At 40.5% G+C, this 21213-nt stretch overlaps 1 protein-coding gene across 16 annotated transcripts in view; it reads left to right on the top strand.

Annotated features, from left to right (window-relative positions):
- Positions 1-1484: 1484 nt before the first annotated feature.
- LOC123745836 (zinc finger and BTB domain-containing protein 24) overlaps positions 1485-21213 on the top strand; it is a 102440-nt gene continuing 82711 nt past the window's right edge. For 11 of the 16 annotated variants that reach the window (XM_069317582.1, XM_069317583.1, XM_069317577.1 and 8 more), the window contains exons 1-5: positions 1746-1794; positions 3732-3829; positions 6628-7284; positions 8755-9021; positions 10259-10378. In XM_069317582.1, the coding sequence (XP_069173683.1) occupies positions 1761-1794; positions 3732-3829; positions 6628-7284; positions 8755-9021; positions 10259-10378 (1176 nt within the window). In that variant the 5' untranslated portion in view covers positions 1746-1760. Of the gene's footprint in view, positions 1632-1745; positions 1795-3731; positions 3830-6627; positions 7285-8754; positions 9022-10258; positions 10379-21213 lie in introns of those variants that run through there. The other 5 variants (XM_045726893.2, XM_045726886.2, XM_045726885.2 and 2 more) reach the window with 1 other exon arrangement.

The following is a 21213-nucleotide window of genomic DNA, read 5'->3' as shown; positions in this document are numbered from 1 at the left end:
CGTCCGTGTTTATATAACCTCGGCTTGTTGCGCGCGCAGCTTGGGGCGGTTAAAGTCAGCTTCCAGACATACGTTCTCTTCCCTCAGAAAACCCACCGTTTTTGGGAAAACAGTGTTCTTAGTCTGTTATGTAGCTCTTTGATCCTATCAGAGTAATACGAATGGTCCTTATGTTGTTGGGTAATTGTTTTCCCCTTGGGGATGGCGTGATTCGCTGCTCTATGTATTGCTTATTAAGATTGTAACTTGCTTAGCTATATGAATTGTGGGGTTCATTCCCTGAGCCCATTATGTGCCTCTGTAACCCTTTCCACTACCGCCCACAAGATGGGTATGGAGTGCATAATAAATGAACTAAACTAAACTAAACTATGTATTGCATTTACTAAATCTTTTCCATTTCTTCGGTGTTGTCAGGAGGAGTGTAGTTTTGGTGCCAAGTTACGAGAGATTCCTGAAACTTCGTCCAATCTGCTTTGATAAAGTCCCATCCGGGCTCGGGAGCTGGAGGTCTGGGAGGTAGTGCTAAATTAATAACTGTTTCTGTAGCAAAGTGGTCACTTGTCAGTACATGGTCAACTGATCAATGACACAACTCATAAATACTGGTGGATACAAACGTGAGATCCAGCTTCCCCCCACCAATGTGGGTTGGTTCCTTTGCAATGTTAAATGGGATTCTTGTAATGTTATTTGTCTATTTGTACTCACAGCATTTGTGCGCCCATTGAGGGACTTGAAGTAGAGGGGGGTAGAAATAGCCTAAGCTACTCTATCCCTTTGAGATGTATTTATTGCTTATCTCAATAAACATACTTGAACTTGAACTTGATGATTAGACCGCCGGCTTCCTGTTCTCGCGGAGGCCACGTGGGCTAGTGGCCTTTAGGTAAATCAAAAATAATAATAATAATATTTGTTTCTCACTAGACATTTCGTATCTACACATTTTAATTTTTAACTATATTTCGTATCTTGAAATAGCTTTGTATACACACACATATACTGCATTATAATTCATACATTATTAATGCATATAATAATAAGCTAAATGCCCTCCTTAGTTTTGCTATATTAAAATTAGCATTACAAATCGCATACGAACCGTATTTGTACATAACTAACCATATGCGCGCCAAGAATCCGAGCAAGCATCTCCCAGAATCAGGGGTCTCAACCTTACAGAAATAGAGGTTTCTTGTAGCCTAGGTGGTTAAAAACTAATAATAATATATATTGCAAATGCAATTACATTGCACGATTGTAATGCAGTAACGGCTTGGAACTTCATAGATAAAGTTACACTTATTTTATTTTGACATTCACAAAAAAAACCTTGGACGTTGGTGTTTGTGAGAAAGCGTCATCAGCGTAAATGTTTCTGATAAAGTATGTCACAAATATTCAATCTCTATTAATTTAATTTCCAGTTCATTTATAATTTATTTTTCTGGATTACATATTCACGTCTAAATATCTTAGAATACCAGATGTTTACTTTCTGAAGAGTTAGCCTACGCCAGTTCTGATGGGAATATTGGAACCAAACAAACACGGAGGACCGTCTTCATTGTTATAAACTGTGTTTTGTATTTTTTAGTAATTTCTACTTTCCACCGTCCCCGTTTTATGTGAGTAAATCTGTCAACTGTTTTAGACCCTTCCCCCATGAGCCAGTGTTGAGCTGGTGTACAGCCTTAGTGTGAAGAATATTTAATTAATACATAGTAGTGTCGTAGTGGAAAGGTTGTAATGATGGTATGGTAGTGTACTGCACCTACCACCAAGAAGAAGGTAGTGTGAGGTAGCTACATATTATTGCGTGTACTAACCATATGCGCGTACTAACCATATGTACTAACCAATATCTGAACATGTTCAGATATTGGCTGAATGTGGTGATATTCAAAATGTGTCTAGATACTGTGTGGTAGATTCAAAGTACAGTACTGTACTGTATAGTATATTTTGTCAATTTGTAATTTGCAGATTTGGAACTCATGAATGACAGTCGTTGATTTCATTCTACTACTACTTGAAAATCCTACATTTTTCTGAAAAAAAGTAAATTAATGAAAACACCTTTCATAAAGATAGCCTGTAAGAATCAAATAAATATTTGGCTTAAGATTTTTAATTTAAAGCTTTGCACTAAACATGGAAAATAAAAAGTTCTTAATTTTTAATTCCAATTGTTTGTTTTAAGATGTCTGCCATATTTTAACATGTTATACCATATATGAAGAGTTGAAAATTTTTATTCTGTACAGTAGTTTAACCAAAAGCTGTAGGCTAGGAGCTAAAAGTGTTTGTTTCAAGCTTCCAATGACTACCACTCCATCACTACCAAGAATGACACACATCATACCCCACAACCGTTTAGTTTAATAGGCAATAAGGGTCATTCCATATTAGATCGCAAATAAATAGACTTTTCAACCCAATTTTAGCACAGCGATGCACATTACTCATGCAACGGGGTTGCCAGTTTGAAAAAATGCAACATTTTTGCTTAAAAGCTCAACAAAAACTTTCATAACTTTGCTTCTAATTAGGGTAGAACCTATATGTTGTGCTTGTTTTGAAGCTTATTGGTTTTATTAAAAATAGTTTTACATTAAATTTCAATTTTGTTTATTCCAAGATCACAGGATGTGACTTTTTATCTTGAATATATAAAAAGTTCCAAATTAAACAAAAAAGTTAAATAGCTAAATGTTAACTATTTAATGTTAAATAATATAGTTAAACAGTCTCTTTTTGATAAAAGCTTTATTTTAGGATGGCTTTGTTACCAGGAGTAAAAAAATACAAATCATGAAAGCAGCATACTTCACCTTAGTGAAATTTAATTTTCAGTTAAATACCATAACACTTCTTTATGGAAACTGCTGTATTGGAGAATGAACTATACTGTACTGTAATGTCATATACCACTTTGAGGAATACTTACAATCATAACAATTTAGTGCCTTCTCTGCAGTGCTTCTTCTGAGCTTTGTGTGTGTGCAGCAATTAGTATGCAAGTTTGCACAGTTGCAGTCTGTGGATCAACCTTAATAAGAATTTGTTCAATGAGAATGTTCAGTATGTATCACAAATGCAAACCCTTCAAAAATAGGTACAGTAGTCCAATTTACAAATTTACAAAATATATTTTTATTTTGTAACCTATCATATGATAGACCAATCATATACAGTACAAATATTTCAGTGCCTAAAATTATAAAGAGTGTAATAACCAATGATTTGCTGTACAATTGTTAAATTACTATAAAGACTTGTGTTGTGCACACTGCGAGCAGCTAGGGCTGCCTCATTAATAGATGAGGCTTTATTTCAAAAATTCATAGAAAATACATATACAGACTATATTACTAACATGTTATATGCTCAAATTTAATTAAAATACAGTTCTGACATAATGTTAAGCCATTAAGAGCTCCATGGAGCTGTACAGAGATAAAATTTTACTTCAGGCAATATTTTACTTGAATGTCTGATGTTTTCTGTTCATTAAATGTATTGTATAATATTTCTCTGATTAGATTATGTATAGTACAGAACTGTACCAACAGATATGCACAGCCAATACATATTGCTTTCAATGCTCTAATATAATGCTTATGACAGACTTAATAATGCTTATGACAGCACTGCGATAATTTTACTTTACAAATTTATATCTTTCAATTATTTCCCTAAATAATTTTGGTTTCCTCTTTCGACAGGTATAATCGAGGCCAAGATGACAGATGGAATGCTATCATTATCTTGGAACAATCACAGTGCAACTTTCTGCCACACACTGGCCTCACTCAGAGCTAAGGTAGTACAGTATCATATACTGGAGTAGCATTAGAAAAATTATATACTTAGTAATATAACTACTAAAATTAAGGAAAATTAAATTTAATGATGCATAAGGCATATTTAATTAATGAATTGAATGGGTGAAACACAAACTGTCTTTGATAATACAGTGTAAGCTCAGAATATTAATTAATCATAAAGGTAAGACAGTAAAATCTAAACTGGAGCAAAGACAAGTGTGTTATTTATATAAGCAGGTTGTAGCAATAGCAGGTGTTCGCAGCAACCATGTAAGATCAGTGACTGGTGTGCACCAACATGCACCCTCAGACATTTTTTGGTCAAGTTTTTTGGGTAAAAGTTCTGAAGCATCTTAACACTTTCGCGCTCTCCGCAAAGGTCTCTCAGCCAACCGAATGTGCGCGCTGCGTTTTTATCGCTTAAGCGTAAAAACAAAAATGTGTATACTCTTTTTACTCTTCTGATCTTAGTTCTCATGCTACGTATTTCATTTTGGTACCAACGTGTTCGCAATAAAATTCTCTAGAAGAACATTAGTAAAATAAGTCACGAAACATATAGGGATACCAGCACCAAATAAATAACTACGTAGATGACTCGCCGTGAGCGCCCATCAGCAACAAAATGTTTTTACTCTTGGGATTGTAATCACCTCCACGCTTGTTCTACAGCGTTAATTTTGGTATCAATGGACTCACAATGAAATTCCCAACACGGTGATATGAATATAAGCGTAGAATAATGATGCAGCCCGCCCGCAAGAGTGTGGGAAGTGGCGAAATTGTTACTCGGTATCGGTGACGGGACGACGCACGGCGCTTTGAAAGTTTATACTTATTTCACTCTCATGACATTAATTTTCTATATACGTCATTCATTTTTATGTCAATGTGTTCGCAATAGAATGTTCTATGTGCCCATAGGTAAAAAATATCAACAAAGCGTAAGTTAGAATAGCGACAAACATAAAACAACGCTGGAACATATCAGTGAGCGTCAAACACACACGAAATATTTTTACTTTTGTTATGTTTGTCAAGATTATACTTGTTGCACAGTTATTTTTGGTTGTATATTGATCGGAATAAAATTCCCTAAACAGACATATGCATATAATACATGATATGGGGGAAGAATTACCAGTATAAACGGCTAAAGTCACCCACCTGCAACCCGTTTGGGACAAAATACCATTTGATCGAAGTTATCCACACCTTTCATGAACTTATTGTACCATGCAGCCTAGTGGTGAGAAAGAGAGCCTCATAGCGCGCAGTTTGAAACAAACCCAAAGTAAATCGGATAAAAATTGAATTTTATACAAATATTTTAAAAGTAGACATAACTTTATGTCCACTATGCGTTTACGTTAGACGAAACCGAACGCGCCGGCGCGTCCAGATAGCGCGAAAGTGTTAAGCTTTAGTTGGGGTTGATGGACAAATATCTGGCTATACAGGTAGTTTTTGTACAGGGGGATCCTTAGTAAATCCTGCATTGAATTTTTATATTGGACATACTCTGCCTACTTGTTGTCTGCATGTTGTTGGTTATGGGGATCAATGTTCCCATGGCCATTGCCTCCTAATTAGGGGGTCTGGTTGACCAGGCTGTTGTTTCAATTTGTGTTTCAGGGTTTCAGTTTCCGCTTGATTTCTTCAATTACACTCTTTAAATTATTCCTTCTTTGACGGGAAAGTCGTGTCTGCTTAAGCATTTGTTATTTTTTTTCTTCTTTTATAGTGTCGTCTGCGTTCTCTTTCTATGTTGGATCTCTTTCTGGCTTTCCTCGAAGGAACATGTTTCAGACAGACTTGATACGCTTCCGAAGTCAGTTTTTCAATTCCTTCTGTAGGACTTGTATTACTTAGAACAGTTTCCCATGGAATGTTTGTAAGTTGCCTGTTTATTTTCTCCCAGTCTATCCTTTTATTATTAAAATTTAATTTACTGAATAACCCCTTTTGCTTGATCAACGTTTTAGGTCTATTCTGAGTATTGATGGTCGTTTGCACTTCAATGAGTTTGTGATCCGAGTATGTGGTATCTAATATAGTAATGTCCCTGATAATATCTTAATTGTTCGTAAAGACCAGATCTAGAATATTTTCATTTCTCGTTGGCTCTGATATCTGCTGGTTGAGTGAAAATTTGTCACAGAATCTGAGTAGTTTTCTAATCTGTGGTTGGTTAGGTCACGATAGATTTCCTGGTACTGTATAATATTATTGATTGCTAGTCTCCATCTGAGACTAGGCAAGTTGAAGTCTCCTAGGAAGATAATATCAGGTATCGGGTTCTCTAAATTATCAAGGCTACTGTATTCTCTATTTTGTTTATCTGTTCTGTGAATTCCTCGGCCGTTGCATCTGGCCGTTTGTATATTAGAATAATCACTAATTTATTTTCTCTATTTTTAATCCCAGTACTTCTACCACCTCATTTGTAACGTTAAGGAGCTCTGAGCATACAAGGTCTTCCCTAATATACAGACCCACTCCTCCATGTGACCTAATTATCCTATCACACCTGTATAGGTTATATCCTGGAATCCTGATCTCACTGTCCAAGAATTCCCCTCATTAACATTGACAAACATTGACAATGAAAACATTGACAAAGAAACTACAATACGCTTAAATCTGTTACAATTGTGTATTAATGTGCTTATAAGTATAGTAATAAGTTGATCAAATGATAATTAGGTGCATATAAAATAATTTACTGATATACATTTTACTGTATATGTAATTATGGCCTAAAGTTAATAATTTGTTTCTTATTTCCTGACAGGAGAGATACACAGATGTAACTTTGGCTTGCGACGGTAAATTTTATCCAGTTCATAAGTTGGTGCTTTCAACATGTAGTGAATATTTTGAAAATATGTTTGAACACACACCTTGCAAACATCCAGTGGTTGTGCTGAGAGATGTCCAGTGTGATGAACTAGAGGCCCTGTTGAGCTACATGTATGCTGGTGTTGTGAGTGTTGCACAGACTGACTTGGCTCGATTGATAAAAGTGGCAGAGTTACTGCAGATTAAAGGTCTAGCAGTACCAGATGAACCCCCTAACAGTAGTAAGACGGCTCATCATCAACGAAATAGTGATGATAGAGCTAGCCCTCACATAAGAAGTAGACACTCATATGAGAGAAGTAGCCCATACACAAAGACAAAACAGTCTCACAGCTCTAGTGATGACAGAAGTAGTCCTCATCCAAAGCGACGGCGAAGAATTGAGAGTGACTCGCCTCACGAAGACATACACTCCAAAAGTAGTTCTCCTTCTAAAGGCACATCACGGTCTGTGGATGGTGACCAACTGCAAGAAGACCAGAATACATGGGCAGAAGACCAGGATGTAAGATTGAGAGGCGAGACAGAACAAGAAGATAGAGTAGACTATCCTTCCGTCACTCAAGATTCCCTCACTGCCAAAGTTCAGGTGTGTATTTGACTTAACTGATACATGTTTTCATTGTTACTAAGAAAGGGAATACATTAACAAAATTTGTATTATAAAATGAATTATATTGTTTGAAGAACTATTGTGGAATGGAGTTGTATCTTGGCAGAACATGTGAGCTCCCTTTATTACTGCATTCAGATGCTGTGATGCTGTTTTGCTTATTGTAAGAATAATATAAAAAAGGTTAAGTAGTAGTGTTGGAATGCACTGGATAAAATAAAAAGTAAGTCTATTGCATTTGGGAGGAAATGGATTGCATTGTTAGTGTAGTTTGACATTGTTATTTACTAACATATAAATTGTTTCATTTACATTATTCTGTATTCTACATGGTCCTGGGCCCATCACTATTCCTAATTTATGTTAATAACCTACTGAATGTCAAAACTAATAAGCATTGACGAACTGTCAGAGTAGACAGACAAATAGCAGAGTTCAACTGTAGCAAGTGTAGGGTAATGAAGAAGGGAATTAGAGAAAGGAGACCAAAAAATATCTGAATGACTTGGGAGTAGACATAATATTAGCAGTGGCACCTTAACATTTGTGCCAGCATTTGGAAAACTCACAAACTTTAGAATTGCATTCAAAAACTGAAACATTCTTTCAAGATACCACTGTAATTTACACAGCACTGATTTTTATTCTCCATCTAGTTAAAAAAAAAATTAAATCTAGAGTACAACAACTCAGTTAAAAGGTCTAATCTAACAACTCCAAAGGAGAGAATGACCAGAGGGAATATGATCACTTCATTCAAAATATTGTGGCAAAATAGATAAAGTGGACAAGGACAGCATTTTCAACTTAAGAGAAAATAGGCGGAGAAATAAGCGAGAGGTAAAATGTAAATAAACCAGAACAATAAGAAAACACTCATTATTAGTTAGGGTAGTGAACAAGTGGAATACAGTGAAAGCAGTACAGTAGTGGAATCACTGCCTTTCACAACTTTAAGAGTAAATATAACAAATGAAGCTTAAATGCACATGGTGAATGGTTGAAATCTGCTTCCTAGATCAACTGATAGCATGCAGGGAGCTGCAAAGCACCACATCCAGACAAAACAAATGATGCACCTCCGGCCACACCAACCAAGCGTCAATCACCAAGAGTCACCGCCAATAGCCAGCCGACTCATTCTTCGCCAGAAGAGGAGGAGATGGCTGCAAATGATCAAATTGCCCATAGGGACATAATAAAATCCCCTCCTCCAAAGAAAAGCATGAAGCTCCCAAATTCTACTACCAGAGCCAAGAATCCAAAAAAATACTTATACTCCACCAAAAAATCATTAGTTTATATATATTATTTGTGTGTAAATCTTGATAGGGTCCTGAATGATATACAGTACAGTAATCCTGTTACATTGTGAAGGGTAACTTAGTATCTATAGCTTGTGACATTGTATTAGTGTTTTTTTTCACTCGTATGTTTTCTTTTCAGGTTACTCTTGATGAATCGCTAGTCAAAGAGGAAGTAGTAGACGATTTGATAGATAGTCACAATGACACATCTGAACCAGACCACAATTATGATTGCTTGACTGGAGACTCATCAGGTGGAGGCCAAGACCAGGTCGGTCTTTTGACACCTAAATATGACCACATGTCTTCAGATCAGGATGTGCTTACACAGTCAGCTCTTACACAACCACCTCCACTCCATGAGGCAGTCATTGAAGCCTTAGCAGGGCCCTCAGGAATGCAGGCAGTGAGTCCCAGAGATATCTATCATTTGCAGCTTATTTAACCCTCAGACAGCAGTGATTGTTATACTTTGATGCATGTGGTATTGTGGTTATCGTCATATGTCGTTTCATTACATTCAACTTTGGTTTTTCAATTTTCAAATTTTTTGCACATAGGCAAGAATGACTATTTTTCAATAGCTGCTCTCTAAGGGTTAACATTATGAAGTGCTTTGTAGCTCAGTTTGTTATTTAGCTTTGTGTGGCAGATTCAATTATATGTTAGGGTGAGGGGATTATTTACTATAAATGAAAGCCTAGCATTAAAGTCTTTGTGATGAATGCAGTAAATCTTCTATCACTTCCAGCATTCTCATTTTTTCAGTCTTGTGCCATCTTGCGAAGAGATTGAATTTCTTATCTTCACTGCTTCAAGTTCAAACAAATAGTACTTCTATAATCTTGTAGTACCTATCTTGGTGTGCTAAATCACATACAGTAGTTGATGCAAGTACAGTGAAATCTCTTAAAGTCAAGCACTTTCGATACCAAAGCAGTTGCTTGATTTGTGATAAAAAGTCAAGATTTTACATTGGAAGGAATGTATGTATGTTGGATTACTTGTCAGGAGGGTGAGATGCCAGAAGATTGGACCATGTGAGTGTGGTTCCTCTATATAAGGGAAAGGATAGTGGGGAAAGAATGTGAAGTCCTTAAGTTTGTTTATTATTCCAGGGGAAGTTTATGCAGGGATGCAAATTAAAAGTTAAGAAAGAAATTAGAATTTAGAGTATAGGAGAAATTGGGTGTTGTACAGGTCAGCTATTTACTGAAAGAATGCTTGTCAAAAAGTTTTTAGCAAAGGGTAGAAAGTTGTATGCTGCCTTTATGGGTTAAGAAAAATGTATGACTGGATTATCATGAAGTATTGTAGGAGGTTTTAAAGATAATGATATAGGAGGGAGTGTCAAAAGTAGTGAAATCCTTTTATGTTAAAATATTTGTGTATGAGAGTAGGGGCAAATTTTTTTTTGTTTTTTTTTGTACATTAGTGGCTGTAAGATAGGGTACTGAATTCTAGACTATTGAGGTTCCACTGTCTTTCATTTGAATTATTAAATCTTACAGTATAAAAATGACCATCAGAATCTTCTGAGAAGTTTGAATAATTTAAGTATATTAGATACTCAGTGTAAACAGTTATGTTAATTCAGTTCTTATTTTGTATTTTATTTTATTTATTTATTTATTTTGCTTCAGTGGCCAGGTGGAGGTGATATGGCCAGGAGACTTGCTCTTGGAGAAGGTTTCGTTGCCGAGGGTAACCAGGACCTCGCGTCACTAGCGTTAGGGCAACCTGGCGCACAGGCACACCAGCTGGTGAGTGTTACTTTTGCAATTTAACAAGAAGTGGCTACTTCAGGGAAATGGAACATGTTTGGTTGTTAATTTTGTATAACGTCACATAATTTACATTCATGCCATATTAAGAGGTAGTGAAAAAGTTACAATATTTTATATTTGTTTCAAACTTTGGCTTATCACTCAATGTGATCTAAATGCCTAAGAACCAAAAGTAAAGGTTTAGTTTGAGATCGAATAATTTTATAAGTGGCTGCAGGATTATTCCAGATTGTATATTGTTACCTTGACTACTGATTATATAATAATATATAGACCTCGTTGCCCTTGTCTCAGTGACGATCATCTGTTATGCCTCCGTTATACTGCTTGTTGGGTCGATGACACCTTCGACCTGGAATTGTGCGAGACTTGTTTCCTGCTTGTTATCCAATTTACCCATTCTTCTTTGGGAGATATTAGGGGTTAAGCAGCTGTTGCGTTGCATGCTAGGTTTAGGTTGTTGCAACACGCTAGGTTGGTTGCTCGTTCGAATGACCCGGGGCTGCCCCATTTTGGTTTTAGGGACTCGGACTTTGGGGCGTTGGTCACTTTGACCTTGGTTCAATCCGCTCCCCTGAGTCCTTTTCCTGTAGGTGTGGTTCGCCCTGCTGCTGGCTCTCAAATGTCTAAGGGTTTCAGACTTGGGGTGGGGTTAGTTGGGGAATGAGACTTGGGCGACTCCGGGGGCTGCCCCATTTGATGCAAGGATGAAGGCTTTTTGAGCCTGATCCTCCCACCAAGGCTTTGTTTCAGGGTTCGTTCCTGGGTTCCTTTGGGTTCCACGGCTCGTCTTACCAGTGATTTTCCACCTCTTGGATTTACCCTGCGGAGGTTTGGGAGGCACTGGGTACGTATCTCCTGCAAGACCTGGACTTTGTCTTTGTGATGGACCCAGTCTCTCTTGAGTTCGATTCCTCTTCCTCATATTGGGTGCATTATGAGGTTTCTGCATCTTCCAGACTTGCAGACTGCTCTTTCTTTTTGATTGGGGCATGTCATGGGTTCTGTTGTACCTGCACGCTGGATTGGCGGAAGGTTATTACGGTATTGCAGGTTTACCCTGGGGGGGGGGCCACTTTTGAGCACTTCAATGCATGTCTTCATGCCCCTGTAACACAGACCGTGTGCTTCTCCGTGAGGTTGACTTGCTCCAGTTACATGCCCAGGTTCCTTCCCTTTTGCTTGCCTTGATTGTGGAGGATCTTCGCACTCGCAGGCATCTGGTCTCGGTCCTGCGCGTCTTTTTTTCCCCTCCTCGAGCTGTCCTCGGATTGGCTTGTGGAGGATGTGGAGGCGCTGAGTGCTGGGCCGTCGTCTGGGGTGTTGGCCTTGGCTGCTAGGGCGTCGGCAGCGTTGCTGAAACTATGCACCTGTCCTCCGGGATACGGTGTCTGTTTTTTGCCTCTTGCCACGCATGTCGGCAGGCTGTCTTCTCTCTCTCTCTCCATTGATTTGGCTTGGGCCCTGGCTCTTAAGTTTTTGTCTCCTTTCTGTCTGTTATTGTTCTCGGACTCTGTTCTTTCTCAGTTTTTGCAGGCGGACTCTGCTAGTTGCCATCCTATTTCCGATTTGTTGGTGATCCGGAGTAGGCATTCTTGCACTTCTCGTACAGGTGCCTCCTCTGGAGCTGTCTTTGTCTGGTCGGCACAGTGGTCGCTCTGCACATAAGTTGGCTTCTTAGAAGGGGCGCCGGCCCTTTTGTGGGTTGCCCTGTTGACAGGACCTGGTCATGAGGCTGGCTCTGTTTGCCCATGCTTGGTCCCCACGATTTGTGGGCATTTCGGGTCGTGTCTTCTGGCCTGTGGTGGCATTGGGCGGGTCCTCCTACTCTTGGAGGATCGGGGCTGGCGGGGTAGGCTTCTTCCCCTTTGCTCCGTCGGGTCATCCTAGAGTGGGTGCACTGGGGCGTGGTCAAAATGATTTCGTCTTTCAAGTGGGTTTCTTGCTTGTTTCCAGTGCCGAAACGGGACTGTGTGGATCTTTAGTTCATTGTGGACTTGTCCCATCTGAACCGCTGGATTCCTTACCCCTCGTTTCGGATGACCACTTTGTCCCAGGTCTGGCTTCTCTTGGAGCCGGGTTCTTGGATGGTGTCTCTTGACCTCCGGGATGCGTATTGGCACATCCCCCATTCATCCGGGGTTTTGTGGTGGGGTGGCAGGCTTACTGCTTTCGTTGCCTTCCCTTTGGGCTGAATCTGGCACCTCGCATTTTTTACACATCTTACCCGGGTCATAGTGGCCCGTCTGTGTCTGCTAGGTGCTCGGGTTTTTGCCTATCTTGACGACTGGTTGGTATGGGTTCCCAGCCAGTCTGCTTGTCTGCTCGGCAGGGGATTGTTTTTTTCCCAGCTCGCCGAGTTCGGGTTCCTGGTGAACTGGAGGAAGGCCAATTTGGTTTCATCCTAGGCTCGGACTTGGCTTGGCCTTGTCTGGGATATTCAGACAGCATCCATATCTCTCCTTCCTGCAGCGTTGCTCCGGCTGCAGTCCCGCCTTCGACTGTTCTTGAAGAGGTTCCAGATCACTCGGCAGTTGCTCGACTGAACTTCGCCATGCTGGTTTACCTGCTGGGTTGGGTTTGGATCCGGCATCTGTTCTGGTTCCTTTGGGGCCGTCCCTTCCACTGCTTTCGAGATTGCCAAGTTCGTCCACTGGGGGCTTTGCGTCAGTTGTTGCGTCTTCGGCTTCCTCTTCGGGGTTTTCGGGGTTCGGTGCCTTGGCGCCTTCTGGAACCCTTGCTTTGTGTTTTCAAGGACCCCTTGTCTCTTGGCTAGGACCTTGTGACCAGTGCTCACCAAGCCAGACAGGGAGGTGGGCTGTCAGGCTCACAGCACGGTGCGAGAGTTGACGGCAGTGTGGCTTTCGCTGCGGCGGATTCGGCTTGTTCGTGGCTCTACAATCCAGCTCCATTCGGATTGCACCCCAGTGGTTCATTGCCTGAACCACGGGGGGTCTCTTCGGTCCTTGGCTCTTTGGAGCTGGTTGCTTCGAGTGGCTCTTCTGCTGAGTTCTCAGGGTTGAGCTTTCTGTGTAGTTTACGTCAGGGGCATGTCCAACGTCCAGGCAGAAGGCCTGTCTCGGTTCATTCTCCTGTCCACGGAGTGTACGGTTGACGCCGACTTTTAGTTTGCTTTGCCGGACTTTTAGCATCCATCTCTTCGCGTCGGCGTGGTAGAGGCATTTCCCAATATATGTGGTGCCCTTTCCGGACTGTGAAGCCATTGTGGTAGACACTTTTCGGCAGGACTAGTCAAGGTGGGGTTACCTGTACCTCTTCCCCTCCAGTCCAGATGTTGCTTCGGGTTCTGGCTCGGCTGGAGTTCTTTCAGGGAAGGGTTTTCCTTCTGGCCCTATGTTGGCCGGCCCAACCTTGGTTTCAGGCGCTGCTCCTCGGTGTTCGAACCCAGTGCATTTTCTGCAGCTCCGCCTCTTTCAGCAGATCAGGCCGGCGAAGTACCTTGCTGGTTCTTGGGTTCTGTTCAGTTTTGGGTTGCAATTTTCTACCAATTAGGGTCAGGTTTGGGGCGCCTACCTTTCTGGCTGCCTAACCCTGGTCGATGGCAGACTTGAATATACTCTCAAACAGTGAAGTTTTCTTAGGCCATTGCTCCCTTCACCTCTCTGAGGGTACCAGGTTCTGGCTCGTGGTTCCTGGTAGGCATAAGAACTCCGTATGACTGAAGCCCCTGACTAATATAACTAATATCAGTCTGATCGCTCCAGGGAGCCTCCGGGGCTCGCCCAGTAAATGGCATTTCATTACATTCTATGTTTTTTTTTTTTTTTTTTTTTTGCTCTAGGTCTTGAGTAGGGTGATGCATACTTTTGACTAGTACTAAATAGCTGATATAGTGCATAATAGGTTGCATCTCTTCTTTGCTGGCTCTGGTGTTCTACTTGTTCAGCTATGTTGTGGTGTTTGCCCTTAGTGACATTTCCTGTTATTTCATTGTGGCATGAGCTTAGTTTTGAAAGTGCTTGGAACTGCATGTGTGCAGGGTTACCTTGCTTCTGTGTTCTCTAGTGCTGCCCTTGCATTGCAGTGATTATCTTCCCAGGAGTTTTCAGGAGTTGCTTCCTTGGAAGGCCACCTTGTTTGTGGTAGCCCCTTGCCTTGGGTAAATCGAGCATCTTGGGACTTTCCTGTCTTAACTCGGGTCAGGAGCATCTTTGGCTAGTGGGGTTCACTAGTGGCTCATGCACTTCTCCCAGTGCACCAAGATCCTTTATAGCTGTGTAGGCTTATTTTTAGGTCCAGCATAGTAATCCCAGTGCCTGGGTTTACTGCTTGGGTTTCCCTTTCAGGGCCTGGAAATTCCCTGTGGGTTTCGTGGTCCTATGGATATTTTCCCCGAACCTGCTCTCACTTCGTGAGAGTTTAGAAGTTGGTCATCATCCGTGCCATGTAGCAATGTTCATTCCTTTAGCCTCTGCAATGCTTCCTGTTGGGTTGGTGACACCTTCAACCCAAGTTCTGTGGGGTTTGCTCTACCCGTGTGGTTCTTCTTTATGACCCTCCTTATGAGATTTGGGCTTACCAATAAGTGACCATATTATATTACGTTTGCTAGGTTGCAGTGGTATAGGTTGTGTGCTCAGCTGGGTGCCACAGAGCTGCCCTGGTTGGTATTTAGGGACCCTGGAATGGGTGTTGGTGAAATTCACCTTGGCTTCATCTGCACTTCTTTATTCCCCTATGTGCGTGGTTTATCCTTCCTCTGATCCGCTCCCTTGCTTCCAGCCTCAAAGTGCCTAAGGGTTTCCAGGTTGGGGCAGGATTGAACTCAGGATGTGGCTCGAGCCAGCTCTGGGGTTAACCCCCCTTCCGATTTGGGTGCGGAGGCAGTTGAGCTGTCTGGTTCCACCGAGACTTTGGGGGTTTTCCTTTCAGGCAGCCTTCCCTTCCTTTGAAGCCTCTTTCTTGTACTCCACATTTCTATCCTGGGTTGTGGGTGAGGATGCTGATTATGTGCCTCCTGCAAGACTTGGATTACACCGTGTTGATGATCTTTTTCTATTTTGAGTTTGGGTTGTCTTCTTCTCTATTGGATGCATTGCAAGGCTCTGGAGTCTTCCTGGCTGGCAGACAAATCCTTGTTCTTACTATCCTGAGGTTATCTTTAGAGGATTTCTGGGGCTTGGCGTCCCCGTGGCCCGGTCCTTGACCAGGCCTCCATTTTATTACACCCTAATTTTCCTATGCTTTATGGGCATTTGATTACAAATATCATCAAATGATGGACATCTGCAAAAAGATTTCATCTTAAAGGTCCTGGCAATGAAATCTTGCTTTAAAAGATAACCAATCCCATACCATAGTGAACGGAAAACTGCACCAATTCAAAATACAAATCATAGAATTTTAAATGTGCTCAATCGTTCAGACAATGATCTGTGCAATATTAAAGGAGTTACAATTCATGTTCAAAATTTTCCTACACAATATGGACACATTTGAACTACTGTATCAAAATCATTATTTCTGCCTACGGTATTTGGGTTATTTGGGTATATAGAATTTGTCTGTAAAGAGATTTTCTCCTCATCCCCAGTATTTCTCAGTATCCAGCCTCTAAATCTTATTTTTCAAAGGTAGAGCCATGACTCCTGTAATGATGTAAATGAACCAGGCCCAACTTTCCCGTTCTCAAAATTTTCGTCAGCTGCAGATTTTATACAAAATATTTTGAAACCCCATTCAATTAATAATTAATGACTAATGGTTTCATAACCATAAAAGGAATAAGCACCTCCTTCGAATCAACTTCACACAGTCACTAAAATTAACTGATCACAACTCACTACTTCCACTGGAGATCTTCCAAAATTTACTCCCACACCTCAAATGATTTCTTTTGGCTAAGATTTTATACAACTTTTTATTACTCTTGTAAAAAAAAAGTATTTCACCCTTTGACAGCGACTGTGGAGAAATGGTCATATCCGCCTATGCACACACACAAAATAAGGAATAAATTCACACAAAAAAATTTAATTATATAATTACACTAATGTATGCAAACTATAAGAAAAACAAAAAATAAGTGAATATCTATCGTTTCACTGGGTGGATGTGATTTGCAACACTGTGTCTGGCACTTATCAATGCCTAGTGCTCAACTTTGCTGACACTTCCTGTTTTTTCCTTGGATGTTTCTCTGATTGTTTTATCACTTGTTTTTCTTTATTTACATCCACAGAGAGCTATTACGTATATCCATATTTGCATCGTACATGTAAAACTCGGACAATAATTGTTTAAATCATCATATGATGATGATGACTGCATTCCCCTAGTAACATTCTTGATGATAACCACATTTGTACCATGAAATGTTAGGTGTATTTTTCATGGGTACACGTGCATGTGTACCCATGTTTTTTGTTATGTGTCGTACACGTAAAACCCAGATAATAATTGTTTAAATCATCTTTAAATGATAACTGCAGTTCCCTAGGGATCGTCAATAGATGGTAACCACAGCCTAAGGGTTAAAGAGATGTGGGTCAGTATTCAGGACTTCATTCTTTAAATGAAAATAACCCATTTCATCTTTTCATACCAGGCCTATTCTGTTATTCCAGTTCTAAGTTTCTCTCTCTCATATTAAGTCTCTGCAGAGACTTGATGAATAAAGGAGGTTAATCCCCATTAACTGACCATGATCCTGTTTATGGGGGTGAAAACCAGAAATTTATATGTCTGAATCTAAGAAACCAGAAATAGGTATCTAGATAATGGAGGTTTCAATGTGTTAGGGTCTGGATTATTTTAAATTGTTGTGTTATAGACACATGAGAAAACATTTTGTAATTAAATACTGTAGTAAATATGTTGGGCCAATTAATATCAAAATTTGGTGACTCAGTTTTGGCCTTGCCAGGGGGACTAGTAAGAGAATAAAAGATAAACAAGGAATTAATTACTGTAGTTATGAATTAATAAATACAAGAACTTAATAACTTGCGCTGTATTGTAGGATTCTGGACATAATTTAAACTGTCAAACATAGTGATTGTTTTATTTTCTTAACCAGTTCAGGTGTTTGATGATACAGTATAGGGGTGTAAAAGGTATAGCAGAATAATGAAACAAGGATTTTCCAATAAGGTACACTGAGTCATTTTATGTGTCCTGTAATGTGTAATTTAATATCGATTATTTAAAGTGGTGTTATTTCCTAAACATTACAAAATAAAATATGTAAGTGGTATATTGGCAGTAACACCAATTACTGCCCATATTTTAGAGCACTGTTGTAAAGGTGCATGTGCAGTAAACTTCTGAGACTAAGGTAGCTTTGATAAAAAAGTGATTTAATATTCCTTTTTTTGTATTATTAAAGAAATATAATCATGTACATCCCCTGTAATGGCCACTTCTTTGTTACTGTAGTAGTATTTCATACATCTGGAACATTGATGTTACTGCATTCATGTTTTTTATTTTGTCCTTAGTTTGTATTGTTGTGTTCATATTGTTAAGGTATTGATTCAGCTCACTCTTCTCTTCGTTGTTTTGTAAGAACACTTGTACAGTATATACAGTATATATTAAGATTTCACCACCTTGAGAATTATCATCATCCTAGGCATCTGACTCCAAAGTTGAAGAAGGTTGATTATCTTGTTACTTGAGTTAACAAATTTATTATTGATAGTACATAATTCTTTATGGTAAGTAGACAAAATTAAAATAACCATTCCATACCGTATATAGTTTGGTCTATTTATACTGTATTTTTAACTTCATGTTAAATGTAAGGTTACTTATTTCTTCAGTTATCTGTACCTCAAATTAGTCTGAAAATCATTGGTCTTATTTGTGGTCTCCATATACTGGTAAATGTTTAATTCATTTAGAGGCTTAGTGTACATTGGATCCTACCCACAGTCACTGCAACTCTCAAGAAAATTTGGCTATTTATATTCATTGTTAGTACAATATACTTGAATGCTACCTACATTCATTTTTTTTTACAGGGTAAGACGTGTTCATTTATGGGCTCCACATTTTAAATTTAATGGGGAATATGAATATGTTAAGCCTTGAGATACGCATCTTGTACTAGGTGTTGGCATCTATACAATCAGGACACAGTAAATGGCTTGAGCACGGGTCATAAATATTTGAGTCACGTTTATATTCTGGATTTGGCATTGTTTATTGTAAGATTTTTGTTTGCATACACATCCCCATTCAATTTGGGTATGAATAGTGCAGTATTTAGGAATTTTAAAACATAAACCAAATTTTATTGTCTCTATAGCATAGTTTTCTGTGGAAGTCCCTGGTTGCTCCCTGAAGCTATCTGAGATTGCTCCATGCAAATGGGTCACATCACTGAGCTGAAACCAGGCCTCCTCACAGAGGTGCAGAGTGCAAGTGACAATTCACCACCACATGGAGAAAGCATAAAAAAAGTCAGTGAAAGTTTACAGGGAACTGGAAGGATAACAAAAGTCTAAACTTTGAGGTCTCCAAACAACTCTGCAAATGATTCACACAGAACAATAGAAACATTCAAAATTAGCATGAAACTCATAGTACTGAATGCCACCTCCAAGCAGCCTAGCTTCTGCATGCATCCATCTAACTTGCTCAGTTCATTCTCTGATGACCAACTGGACGGTACTGTTCCAGGTCTTTTAGATGTGGTCTGCTTCAAGCTATGTGCCAGCTGTTCTTGGACTTGTTCCTGCAGGAACCATTTACACTTCTGTATTTTCATTTTTGCTTCATGTGCATGATTTCTATCCAGATAGTTGTGTGGGGCTTGGCTATTATTGTGCTTTGGGTTGCATGTGCTCTTGGTTCTTTTCAGGGGTTCCTGCTAGCAATGCCCCTGCACTGACAGGGATATCTTCTCTGGTGTGTTCAGGAATTTGCCCCTGAGAGGCCTGGCCACGAGGGTGGAGAGCCTCACTTAGGGCTATTCACAAGTTTTGGACTCCTCTGTTTGGGCCTAGGCTGGGGGCAATCTATTAGCTGTGCTGGGGCACACTGGGACTTGCATGTTTGCTTATACAACACTGCAGATGCCAGTCATAGCATGGTTGTTGTGCCTGTGCTTGGCATTTGTCTTCTGGTGAATGACCTCAGTGCCTGGGTGTCTTGTTCGGCTAGCAATTTGGGTAATCCCCTTGCAGGTATTTGGTATGATTAGTTCTTAGCCTGTCAAGTCTGCACTCACCATGTGAGTGTTTGAAAGGTGCTCATTGTCTTTGCTAACTGATGGCAAATGATGATGGCTTTCTGCCTCCTCCGTGCTGCCTGTTGGATTGGTGACACTTACAACCCTGAACTCTTATGTGTTTGATACCTCTGGGTCTCCACATTGACTGATTCAGCTTGCAGTGCAGAAGCTTTCAGGCAGTGTTGCTTTGAAAGCTGGGTTTGCTATGGATAGACTTTCATGTCATTGTGATCAGTTGGATGCCCAATTTTGCAGGTTTGGTTCTCATGGAGGGGGCTCTCTGGGCAGCTTTGTGAGGATGTGGCTTTCTTTGCTTGGCACTGTCATTGGATGAGGAAGCCTTGAGTGCGGCGGTGGTAGAATTTTCATGGGCCCACCCTACTTGTTGATGGGCTGTGTTGGCTTGTTAATTAGATTTGGCTTGGTCCCTTTACCTTTTATCTCCCTCCCCTTTCTTGCCTCTCCTCTTTCCAGAGAAGCAGTATTTTAAGATCTGTGTGTGGTGCCTTTCTTCTGTTGGCCTATTAACCATTTGTTGTTTTCTCGGGGCTCTGATCTCGCTCAGAAGCGATCTGGTAGGGTTGGGATCTCTCTTGCTGTTGGTTGAGGTAGGTGCTTGGCAGTTTGACAGTCAGATTCCCAGGCCATTGTGCTTCCAGTTGCAAGTTCCTTTTCTGCTAGACATTGCAACTCTGCATTGCGAAAGGGTGGTTCTACTTGTGTTATGCGCTTGCCCTTTCATGCTTCACCCCTTTGATGACATTGTAGGGAGGCATGTGTCTCGTTTTGTCAGCTCCTTGTTCCATGATTTGTGAGCTTTTCAGATAATTTCTTGCTGTCTATGGTGGCATTGATTGATCTCTGCCCATTTCTTGGGGTTGGTTCCTTTGGGTTAGGTTTTCTCCTTGGCTCTGCATCTGGTCATTGTGGATTGGTTGGCCTCTGGCATGGTTGAGTTGATTTCGTCCCTTCAGTGGGTGTCCCAGTTGTTCCTAGTCCAGAAGTCACTCAGTGGACCTAAGGTACATCGTCACTCTTTCAGGTTTGAACAGCATCAGACACTGCAACTATGACTACCTTGGCTCAATTGTGCATGGTTCTACAAGCTGGAGCTTAGATGGTGTCCCTGGACCTCAACGATGCATACTGGCGTGTCCCTATTCATCCCAGTTTCAGGGACTGGCTAGGTTTTGTGGTGGGGCATCAGGCTTACTGATTCAAAGATCATTCTTTTGGTTTCAATCTGGCTTCCTGTGTGTTTACAAAGTTGGTGCAGGTGATTGTAGCCCAGCTGCACCTTTTAGGGGTTCATGTATTAGCCTGCCTTAACGACTGGCTGGTTTGGGCTCCCAGTCAGTCTGCGTGTCAGCTAGCCAGGGATCTGGTTGTTCCCAGTTCGCCAGGTTCAGGTTCCTGGTGAACTGGGGAAAGTCTCACTGGTTCTGTTGCAGGTTTGGACTTAGCTGTGCCTCATTTAGGACTCTTAGTCGACTCCTCTTTCCCTACCTTAGGCAGCTTTGTGCTGTTTATAGCCTTGTCGGTTAGTACTGTCAGTGCCGGGTGACTTGCTAGAGCCTCAATTTTGACTGCACTCTATTTCCTTCTGGGCAGA

This window comes from Procambarus clarkii, chromosome 88, assembly GCF_040958095.1.
Source record: "Procambarus clarkii isolate CNS0578487 chromosome 88, FALCON_Pclarkii_2.0, whole genome shotgun sequence".
Classification (NCBI taxonomy): Eukaryota; Metazoa; Arthropoda; class Malacostraca; order Decapoda; family Cambaridae; genus Procambarus; species Procambarus clarkii.
This window is presented reverse-complemented; position numbering and strand designations above follow the sequence as displayed.